General features: G+C 36.0%; 1 protein-coding gene across 1 annotated transcript; it reads right to left on the bottom strand.

Annotated features, from left to right (window-relative positions):
- Nucleotides 1-8,715: 8,715 nt before the first annotated feature.
- Nucleotides 8,716-10,865, bottom strand: LOC9298740 (bidirectional sugar transporter SWEET8). The gene is made up of 6 exons (XM_002862616.2): nt 10,522-10,865; nt 10,113-10,149; nt 9,559-9,775; nt 9,322-9,480; nt 9,067-9,192; nt 8,716-8,959 (listed from the first exon to the last, which is right to left on the bottom strand). The coding sequence occupies exons 1-6, from the start codon at nt 10,562-10,564 to the stop codon at nt 8,867-8,869; spliced, it is 675 nt and encodes a 224-aa protein (XP_002862662.1). The 5' UTR covers nt 10,565-10,865; the 3' UTR covers nt 8,716-8,866.
- Nucleotides 10,866-11,345: the final 480 nt, after the last annotated feature.

Here is an 11,345-nt window from a genome sequence, read left to right as displayed (position 1 = left end):
CGAACGTCCAGATACCCTAATCTGTTCGGAACCGGTGACAGTCTCATGGCCGTCACTGTGATGTTATGGATTAATAACCATAAGATAATCCTTAAAGACGTCGGAGAGGATAGCAAGATTTGGTGCTGGATTGGGTTCTATGTGGTTATAGTCATCTTCGCTTTCTTCAAAATGACTGAAATCCCTCTCCGAGGGTACCCTATCCCACCCCAAAACCCAAACGGAGCACAAACAGATGCGGCGGGAGTAACTCAAGCAACGGAAGGAGGAGGAGGACTACCAGAACAGAGAGAAATAGTAACGGCGAAGGAGTACTACCAGCCACAACAGAAGGAGGTCGAGTTGGTGGTGGCGGCGGAGCATGTCAAGGAGGAATAAAAGGAGCGAAAGCAGGTCAAGGTGGTGGAGGAACGGTGAAGAATGTGAGTATTGAACTGCTTGATCTGCTGGTCTAATCTTCGTCGGAATCCAGGTGATTTCGATTTCGTACTTATCAGTTTATGTGTGATTTTGTTTAATGACATTTATTTCTGGGTTTCGTTTTGTTGGATCTATCTAAAAATATTTGGTTGATTTCGATTTCTGTACTTATCAGTTTTTTTTGCATTTTTGATTTTGTTTGATGACATTTCTTTCTGGGTTTCTTGTTTTGTTATTTTATTCTATCGAAAGATATGTCGCTAATTTTCATAGATAGATAATTAGTGATGCATGTATGCAGATAGATTATTTAAATCTCTTTGTGGGTTAATTAGTGGAACAATATTTTACTAATAGATAACCTAGCTAATACTTGAATAGTAAAAAATAACTCATTATTCTCTCTCTCAAGAACAAAGAAAATAATGTAGGGAAATTGGAAGTAATGACCATAACAAAATTATAAATTTAGAAAGTAACCATTTAATTGAATTGGCTATGATATTGTTCTTTCCTCATTTCCCAAATTGGTTATAGAGCTAGATTATAAGTAAGCATATAAACGTTAAAGCATACGCCATAAAAAATAGTTCAAATCATGTCATATTAAAGTAAACTGTCGTTTTGCAATTTTGCAATAAATTTCAGTTTTTTGTTATGTATTTCTTTTTTTGCCTATTGCTAAGGAAAATATTATGATGATAAAACAATTAAAACCAATATATTGATATACAAGTTATGCGTTTTTATGTAGTGGACTAGGTACCGGATATGTATCATCAAATTTTGAGATATAGGTTCTGATATATCCCAAATACATTTGATCTAATTTACTTGTAGTATTATCGTGCCATTAATTATATTTAATTTACCAACACTTAATATTTTCAACGTTATTTAATTTGCCGTGCTTGTATTTAACGAATATACATGCCCTACACTGCATAGAGAAAAGAAAACATGTTAAATGACAGGAAATTTGTTGGTATCAAAATCAAACAGAAAAACAGAGAAGTTTGTTAAATGAAGAGTGGTGACTATTAAATTGTTTACGCTGTTTTAACCACTCAATGTAAAACAATTACAACGAATGATAAAAATTCAGAGATGTTTTTCTATCAGAGAGATGCTTTGATTGATCCCCCAGAATTACTTATTTTTTTCTAGCATAAATATCTTAATTAGTTCATATTAAGAGAAAAAGTAAACTGACAGAAAATATAGTAATTATAAGCTATATGCAGGTCCATTATACATGGGATTAGATTAATAACGCATGTTTATACTGGAGCGTAACTGCGTAACGATGACTATTAAAGTAATACAGATCCATGAATACACATATCCCGTATATAAATCCACCCTTTTTTTTACTCTCCAAAAACAATATTAGTTTCTGTTGGACCAATGAAACAATAGTACGAGGATACAGCCACGTGTCAGAAAGAAAGGTAGAAACTTTTCATTTGCTTGTTTGTTTGTTAACAAGTTACGTGCCAAACAAAACGACAATTGTTCCGTTTCTGTCACTTTTTTTTTTTTTGTCACTTTTATCTTTTTTGGTTTTAATTTGCTACTTTTCTCTTTTGTGGTTTTAATTGTTTTTGTCACAACAAATAAAGCAAACAAATATTTGAAATGTGTGATTATTTATCATATCCATCTCTAGCATAATCAGTATAGAATCATGTTAAAACGAAAACCTCATCTTTGAAGAATTTAAAGAAGGTGATCGATATGGCAAAAAAAAAGAAGGTGATCAATCAACCAATTTTTTTATAAAAAAAAAAACACATCAACCTGAAAAACCGTTTTGATTCCTTTTGTTCTCTCATCACGTGCAACTAAAGACACCTGTTAACACTCTATAGGATTCTACTTCTTATGGCCTGATGTAAATTTGTAGCTTTTACCATCTAGTTGATCTACTATGTTTCTTTCTTTTATAAATTATAATGGAAGCTATGTTACAAAAAAAATGGAAGCTAAAAATGTTATGTTTTTTTTGGGTTCAATTTCTTCATGTTTTCCAATAAATATGTGTAAGAATAACAGTACAATACCCAAAATTTGTTTTTTAAAAATAACGTTTATATAAGTGGACGTCTGAAGATGAAATCCCATGAATGATTTCTTTATTTATCAAATAGGGATCTAGACAATTTGTGTGTTATGTACCAACTGTTAAAGCCTCAACTTCAGTCCAAAACCGAGAAGTCCATCAAGAGCCCAAGTTGCAGTCAAAAGCAACTCCAACAGTAACAATGACGACAAACTCACACCATCGTCGTATGAAGAGTACGGCACCTACAGCTCACCAAATCCAGCTCAACAATAAATTCGCATCTCTATCGGATCTAGAGCCATCTGACAGCTCATCATGAGTCTAGATTGTTCTTTGTGTCTGTATAAAAGCTCTAGCTTGTATTAGGGTTTTGGTTAAGAGAAATCAATATGAAAGATTGAGTTTTTCCCTTCTACTCTGGTATGAATTAAACTACATGGTATCAGAGCCATGGCGGCTCAACCTTCTGTTGTCACTACAGCTACTCTTTCTATTTCTCAGTGTGTCACACTCAAGCTAAATGATACAAATTACTTGTCTTGGAAACTTCAGTTTGAGCAGTTTCTCAACAGTCAGTTGCTTCTGGGCTATGTCACCGGTGCTTTAGCTCGTCCTCCTCCTACGGTGGTTGTCAGAAATGGAGAACAAGTCACAGAGGCCAACAAGCCAGAGTTTCTCAAATGGATGCAGACCGATCAACTCATTATGGCGTGGATCTTTGGATCTCTGTCTGAAGACACTCTCAAAAGCGTCTACGGTCTCAGATCTTCGCAGGAGGTATGGTTTTATCTCGCTAAGAAGTATAACCGGGTTTCAGCTACTAGAAAACTTGATATTCAGAGGAAGATTCAGACTACCACTAAAGGAACCAGATCTCTGGCTCAGTACTTGTCAGAAATAAAAGCACTTTGTGATAAACTAGACTCGATTGGTGCTCCTATTTCTGAACAAGAGAAAATCTATGGTGTCTTGTCTGGTGTTGGTAGGGAATATGAGTTTATAGTCACAATTATTGAGGAATCTATGGATCTTCCAACAAGTCCTAGTTTTGAAGATGTGCTTTACAAGCTCACCAACTTTGATGATAAGCTGCAGAAGTATGAAACTCCACCAGAAGTGAATCCTCATCAAGCCTTCTATACTGCTATGGAATAAAACTCACACAAAGCTTTCTATACTGCTAGAGGAGGCTACTCTGGTAGAGGAAGAGGTCAAAACAGAGGTGGTTCACAAGGTCGCAGCTCCTATACCACTCAAGGCCGAGGCTTTCCGCAACAATTTGGTCAAGGAAGCAACAAAAACAATTATGGAGCCAATGATCAACGTCCAACTTGCCAGATATGCGGAAAATACGGTCATGCTGCTTATAAGTGCTATAAGAGGTTCGATGAAAATTATCAGACTGAAGTAGAGACCTTTCCTCAAGCAATGGCGGCTATGAAACTGAATGATTCACCTCAGTATCCTGGAAGAGGCTGTTATCTTGACTCAGCAGCTACTCATCACATTACCAACACTCCTGCAAATCTCAACACCAGTCAGCCATATGAAGGATCTGAACATGTTATTGTGGGAAATGGGGACTTTCTTCCAATAACGCATGTTAGATCCATTGCTTTACCAGGTATTTCAGGTACATTACCCCTCAAAGATGTTTTAGTATGTCTTGAAATTGCAAAGTCTCTCTTGTCTGTGTCTAAGCTGACTGATGATTACCCCTGCAAATTTGAGTTTGATTCTGATTCTGTGTGTGTTAAGGACAAAGTGACAAACAAGCTTCTAAGTCAGGGAAGCAAGCTTAATGGTTTGTATAAACTGGAGAACCCACAATTCTTGGACTATTACTCATCAAGACAGCAGTCAACCAGTGATGTCATATGGCATAGAAGATTGGGGCATCCTCATCATCAAGTTATGCAACATTTATCTACTATTAGTGAAATTTCCTACAATAAGACTACTAAGTCAATGTGTGAAGCATGTCAGTTGGGGAAGACATGTAGGCTACCCTTTTTAAGATCTGAATTTCAAGCCAGCAAGCTACTTGAGAGGATACATTGTGATGTTTGGGGTCCTGCACCAGTAACTTCAGTTCAGGGTTTCAGATTTTACATTGTATTCATTGACAATTACTCAAAATTTTGTTGGTTCTATCCTCTTAAATTGAAATCAGAAGTTTTCTTAATATTCAAGAGCTTTCAGTCTTTGGTAGAGAATCAATTTAACCAGAAAATAAAGATATTTCAAAGTGATGGAGGAGGAGAGTTTGTAAACAAACAAATGCAGTCTCACTTTGAACTCTGTGGTATTCAACACTTCATTTCATGTCCACACACCCCACAACAAAATGGGTTGGCTGAAAGGAAGCATAGACACATCTTGGAGCTTGGAATGTCTATGTTATATCACAGTCAACTTCCACAACAGTTATGGGTAGATGCTCTGTTCACTACAAACTTCTTGAGTAACTTGCTTCCTACAACCATTCATGACAAGTTGCAGAGTCCCTATGAGGTATTGAATGGTATCTTTCCAGTTTACACTGCTTTAAGAGTTTTTGGATGTGCATGTTATCCATATCTGACACCATACACTGAAAATAAGTTTGATCCTAAGTCACTGTTATGTGTATTTCTTGGGTATACTGAAAAATACAAAGGCTACAGATGCTTGCATCCACCAACAGGCCGTGTCTACATAAGCAGCCATGTACTATTTGATGAAACCAGATTTCCTTATTCAGAGACGTACAAACATCTTCTCTCACCTGGGAAGACTCCACTGCTACAAGCTTGGTATTCTGGTAACAAGGAACCTGCGTCAACAACAGCACCAGAAGATTCAGTAGAAGAATTGTCAGTTCAAGCATCTCAACATGAGCCAGAGAGAACTGCAGTTACGTCAGAATCAGTGCTACCTCAAGTCTCAGAGTCTCCTACAAACTCACCACAACACTCTCCTGTAAACTCACCTCAACAGTCAAATAGCTCAGCTTCTGACAGTCAACACTCAGAAAATGTTCAAGAAGAACCAGTAGGTAACACTCATGGAATGGTGACTAGAGCAAAACAAGACATTCATAAACCAAATCCAAGGTATGTCATGCATACTGTCAAAGGATTACCTGAGGAACCAAAAACAGTGAAAGAAGCATTAAACCATCCTGGTTGGACAGCAATAATGGGAGAAGAAATTTACACATGTCATGTCACCAAAACATGGAGTTTGGTACCTAAGCCTGCAGAGATAAATCTTTTAGGCTGTCGATGGATTTTCAAAACCAAGATAAATGCTGATGGAACCTTAGACAAACTGAGAGCAAGATTGGTAGCCAAGGGGTATGAACAAGAAGAAGGAGTAGATTTCTTGGAGACCTATAGCCCTGTTGTAAGAACTGCTACAATGAGAATGGTTCTACATACTGCAGTGAGTGAAAGATGGGATATAAAGCAGTTAGATGTGAAAAATGCCTTTTTGCATGGAGATCTTCAGGAAACTGTATATATGAGACAACCTCCAGGGTTTGAAGATCCCGAGAAGACTGATTATGTGTGTCTACTTCATAAAGCTATCTATGGATTGAAGCAGGCTCCGAGAGCATGGTTCGATAAGTTCAGCTCTTATTTGGTTGATTTTGGGTTTATATACAGTACTGGTGATCCTTCTCTGTTCATTTATCAAGAACAACAGAGTGTGATGCTACTGCTAATGTATGTGGATGACATGGTACTCACGGGAAATGATTCAAGCTTGATTTCCAAGTTGCTAAGCAAGCTGAATGAAAAGTTCATGATGAATGATATGGGACCCCTAAAATATTTTCTGGGAATTCAAGCTCAGTTTACACCTAAAGGTCTGTTTCTGAATCAAGAGAAATATGCCACTGACTTGTTGATAAATACAGGAATGCTGGACTGTGCACCCATGCCAACACCATTGCCAGTTCAAATTGATCGCATGCCTCATCAGGAAGAACTCTTTCAAGAACCAACTTACCTCAGAAGCTTGGCAGGTAAACTGCAGTATTTGACACTGACTAGGCCCGATATTCAATTTGCAGTGAACTTCATATGTCAAAAAATGCATAGTCCCTCAGTATCAGACTTCAACCTGCTCAAGAGAATTTTAAGGTATCTGAAAGGAACATTGACTATGGGAGTGTCATTATCATCAATAACAGATTCAGTCCTTAGAGCATATTGTGACAGTGACCATGCTGGATGCAAAGGACTAGGAGATCAACAGGAGGATTCTGCACCTTCTTAGGCTCTAACATTATATCCTGGTCTGCAAAGCGTCAAGAATCTGTTGTCAGATCCTCCACTGAAGCAGAGTACAGAACTCTATCAGACACTGCAGCAGAAATGTCATGGATCATTGTAGTGTTGAAACAGATAGGCTTACCTCAAGAAAAGACACCAGAGGTATACTGTGATAACCTAGCAGCAGTATTCTTGTCAGCAAACCCGGTGCTACACACAAGAAGTAAGCATTTTGCTACACACTTTCATTTTGCCAGAGAAATGGTAGCTATGGGAACACTGATAGTTAAGCACATACCAGCTCATCTTCAAATTGCTGACATATTCACGAAGCCCCTTCCTCAAGCAAGCTTTCTATCTCTCAGATTCAAACTCGGTGTGGATTATCCACCCACCTCGAGTTTGCGGGGGGATGTTAAAGCCTCAACTTCAGTCCAAAACCGAGAAGCCCATCAAGAGCCCAAGTTGCAGTCAAAAGCAACTCCAACGGTAACAATGACGACAAACTCACACCATCGTCGTGTGAAGAGTACGGCACCTACAGCTCACCAAATCCAGCTCAACAATAGATTCGCATCTCTATCGGATCTAGAGCCATCTGACAGCTCATCATGAGTCTAGATTGTTCTTTGTGTCTGTATAAAAGCTCTAGCTTGTATTAGGGTTTTGGTTAAGAGAAATCAATATGAAAGATTGAGATTTTCCCTTCTACTCTGGTTTGAATTAAACTACACCAACCAAACCCTCAAGCCTCAACACATACTTTCTCACTTACATTGATGATTGCTTAAGTTTGTTGCGCCACTACTTTATCATATATATATATATATATATATATAGGTTTTACAAACAAAAAAAAGATGAAGATTTAATAGTTTAGCAACAATTTTGGAGGGTCTTTCAATCGTTGGAGGTTTAATTATTTTTATATATCTACTCACTATCAAATGAAGATCATCTTCTAGAAAAAGTAACCTGAGAGAAATTTAGTTTGTATCTTCTTCTTCTTCAAGGATCTGTTTTTCTGAGTTTTTGGTTTTTGTTCCTCATTGTTGTGGACGCTATTCTTCATTCGAAACTTTGGCAAGTGAGACGTGAGTTGGTGTTTTATGAACATGGACTCATTTATGTGCAATTGATCGATCTACAGATTGAATTTGAGTAAGATACAGTTCCTTGATACAGAGATGTAGAGTGGTGTTTATAGTCTTCTTGTTTGGAGGATGTTGAGTTTTTTTAGTGATTTTAAGAAGATTTTGTTTTGGTGTATATATGTTAGAGCTTCTATACCCATGAAATACCCTTTGGAGTTTTAAAATATATATAATTTGAGTTTATCGAGATATTTTAATTTGGGAAAAGAAACTAATTAAACCATTGAATGAAAAACATGTGTGTCTTCCAAGTCTCTCATAGTATATATCTCAAATGAGAACCACTTCTCAGTTTCTATATAGCAGGTACCCTAAGAGAACAAAGTGGGTAAATTAAGAAAAAAAATAAGACTGAGTTTTTCAAAATTCGTTTTAAACGTATTTTTGGAGATTATATTAAACGTCTTTTTGGAGATTATATTAAACGTCTTTTCGGAGATTATATTAGCATTTACTTTTGCTAATTTAGAGTTATTTTTCGGAAAAAAAACATATATGAGTTCAAATTTTCAAATAAAATAAATATAGGAGTTAAATTTACAAATGCTTTTAACCATATATCTTTAATAACAAAAACCATTTTTTTCTCTGCTAATTCGGTATTCTTTACTAAATTAACAATACAAATTTTATATATTCACTATTTCTAATACAACGGGGTTAGTGGATAAAAAATTATTTAAAAATAAAGAGAAAAAGATGAGAGAATTCAATAAGAGAAAACACGAGAGAGATTAATAGTCGAAAATGATCTAAAAACATATATATGTATAACATAAAATAAAACTATCAAGAAAAAAAAATTATAAAGAAAAACGCAAAAAAATTTGACAGTCGAATGAAAGATCTAAAACCATATTTATTTACAAACAGAAGAAGATATGCGAGTATCGTTGATTCTCTCCTAGTAATAATATCAAGTCCTTACATGCAAACATACCAAAATATTATCCAAACACCAAACTTCAAACAATAACGTCGATTTTGCCTAAAGTGTAGGAAGAAGCATAGACTAATAATTGAAAAGCACACAAGAACGTTTCAAGACCGCTGCTTATCTGTTCCATAAACACAAAGAACAAAATAACCGTTATAAATCAAATTCAATCTGTTAATGGAAATCAATTAATACATAAAGTCTTCAAGCAAAAGAAAAAGGACTTACAAGGACGTAAATATCAATTGTGTAGATCAAAGAATAAGCAGTCCAAATTCCAGCGTTGATGAAACTAACTAACGACAGCCAAAACGGCATGTATTTGAAGGTCTTAGTACCCTCCGGCATTTTGTCCTAATTGTTTCACGCATAAAAAACTTATTAAAACCGGTAATTAATACTCCAGTTTACTTATCTATCCATCAATAAATGTGTGTGTGTGTGTGAGAGAGAGAGAGAGAGAGAGAGAGAGAGAGAGCTTACTATGGTAAAGAAAAGATAGATGATACCAATGTTGTAAACGTTGCAAACAACACCAACGAATGTATGCTTGACGGAACTCTCAAATCCCCAAATAGTAATAATATAGACCGCGGCCACAAAACAAAACTCAAACGTAAGACATATATACACGAGATCCTTCTGCACATCAACATAGACATCATCAAAATCAATATACAATATTAGACATATTTAAGCATTAAAGATGGAAACACCTACACGTGATTCTTCGTCGCAGTTGATCCAAAAGACAACCACGTAGATAACTTGGATAACGAAACCGACACCATTACTAGTGGTGACGAGAATATTGTCCTTGTGAACAAGAGGGAGACCATACAAAACCCACAAACTACATTTAATCAACAGCACTAAATGAGGAGCAAGTTTAACTCCCTCCACTGATTTCTTCTTGTATGCCTGTATAAACTCTGGCCTGTGTATATATATGAAAATGCTTGTAACTCTTGACTACGTACAACAATCCTTATCTTTTTTTTTTTTTGGTAAGAAAACAACAATACTTATCTAAATCTGAAAACAATGATACGTATATATAAATCTGAGAAATAATGATCCTAGCTAGAAACCACTAAAACAAGACATATAACACGCATTATTAACCCTAGCTCGTCAATGTAGAGATTTTGTTGGTGACAAACTAGAGAAGACAATAATTCAAAAGTTAAATCGTAATATAGTAGATATATAAACACAAAACGAATGTGAAAAAAAAAAAAAACAAGAGAAAGGAAATTAAAAAGGATTATTACATAGGTGAGAGGAAGATCGAAGTGGACAGAACATTCCCTGCATGAAGCCAGAGAAAAGTTGTCAGTATATATATATCTCGAAACTGTGCTAATTAAATCAGTCCCTCTCTCTCTCTCTTTAATTATATTTACATCTATACAAACACACAGAGGTAAAATGAAGCATGTAAGAATAAATTATGATAAGCATCGATCATAACGACGCTTTAATTTATTGAGAGATCCGCCATTAGAGTTGTGCCCAACACAAAAAATGATTGTATAATATGGATTAACGATTGATTGTTTAGTTCCGTGAAAACATCTATAAAGCTTTGAATCACTAGTACAAGTACACTGATGCATGGAATCAGTACCATGTAATGTTACACACGGCTATAGATAAATTGAGAGAGATGGCAGAACGTACCAATAATTCCGATGATTATACGAATATATTTCGCGTTAATCATTGTCGGAGGGAGAGATAGATTGGTGAAGCAGACGAAGAGCAAAAGAAAGGATAATTCAGCGAGTAGGAGAGAATGAGATTTAGTCAAGGAGTCAATCAATTATATCTTGTGTGGAATTAGAAGATTAATTTGTACATATATTTCTGAATCCAAATCTTTTCCTTGTTACTAGGTAGCTTCGGTATTAAAGAACTTATTTTTTGGGTTTTCTTTTGTTTTAAAACTAAGCCAGGCCGGTAGAATCAGACGGCTAGAAAGTAGAAACTGAATACTTTGCCTTAACCGAAGTCTAATAGAAATCACATAGTATTTGATTTGGTTTTAAGCTCATCTTTTTACGAGCCTTGAAAAGATTGGGCCTGAATGTTTTAAGGGCCCAACCCAAAAGCTGAATCATCCATCGATCGTCTTACTCATTAACTCCGACAAAGAGTATCGCCGGGGATATTTAAACGGGACGGCATGGAAGTGAAGACCCGAAAAAAAAAGAAAAAAAAAAAAAAAAAAAAAAGGAGGAGGAGAGAAAATCAGAAAAATGGAGGAGATAAAGATTTTGGGCACTAAAAAGCACAAACCTCTCTTCCACATTTACCCTTCACTTAAAGCCAATCGAGAGACTTCTTCTTCTTCTTCTCAACTCCATTATCTAATTCTAGGGTTTTTTTTTCTCTCCTTCTTCTTCGCGCTTCTCTTTCCCTCGAAAAACTGGTGTTACTGTGAGATTCTCGTTTGAATTTTGGGGATTTCTTAACGAATTCACTGAGAAGAAGGCTTTAGAGGT

The sequence above is a fragment of the Arabidopsis lyrata genome (genome assembly GCF_000004255.2).
Source record: "Arabidopsis lyrata subsp. lyrata unplaced genomic scaffold ARALYscaffold_258, whole genome shotgun sequence".
NCBI classification, from domain to species: domain Eukaryota; kingdom Viridiplantae; phylum Streptophyta; class Magnoliopsida; order Brassicales; family Brassicaceae; genus Arabidopsis; species Arabidopsis lyrata.
This window is presented reverse-complemented; position numbering and strand designations above follow the sequence as displayed.

What these genes read in the sequence shown, in the direction of transcription:
- LOC9298740 (XM_002862616.2), bottom strand. Translation starts at nt 10,564, where the DNA reads ATGATTAACGCGAAATATATTCGTATAATCATCGGAATTATTG. An exon ending in TATAATCATCGGAATTATTG is followed by an intron (nt 10,150 to 10,521) that starts GTACGTTCTGCC and finishes GGCTTCATGCAG; the next exon opens with GGAATGTTCTGTCCACTTCG. An exon ending in ACTGCGACGAAGAATCACGT is followed by an intron (nt 9,481 to 9,558) that starts GTAGGTGTTTCC and finishes GTTGATGTGCAG; the next exon opens with AAGGATCTCGTGTATATATG.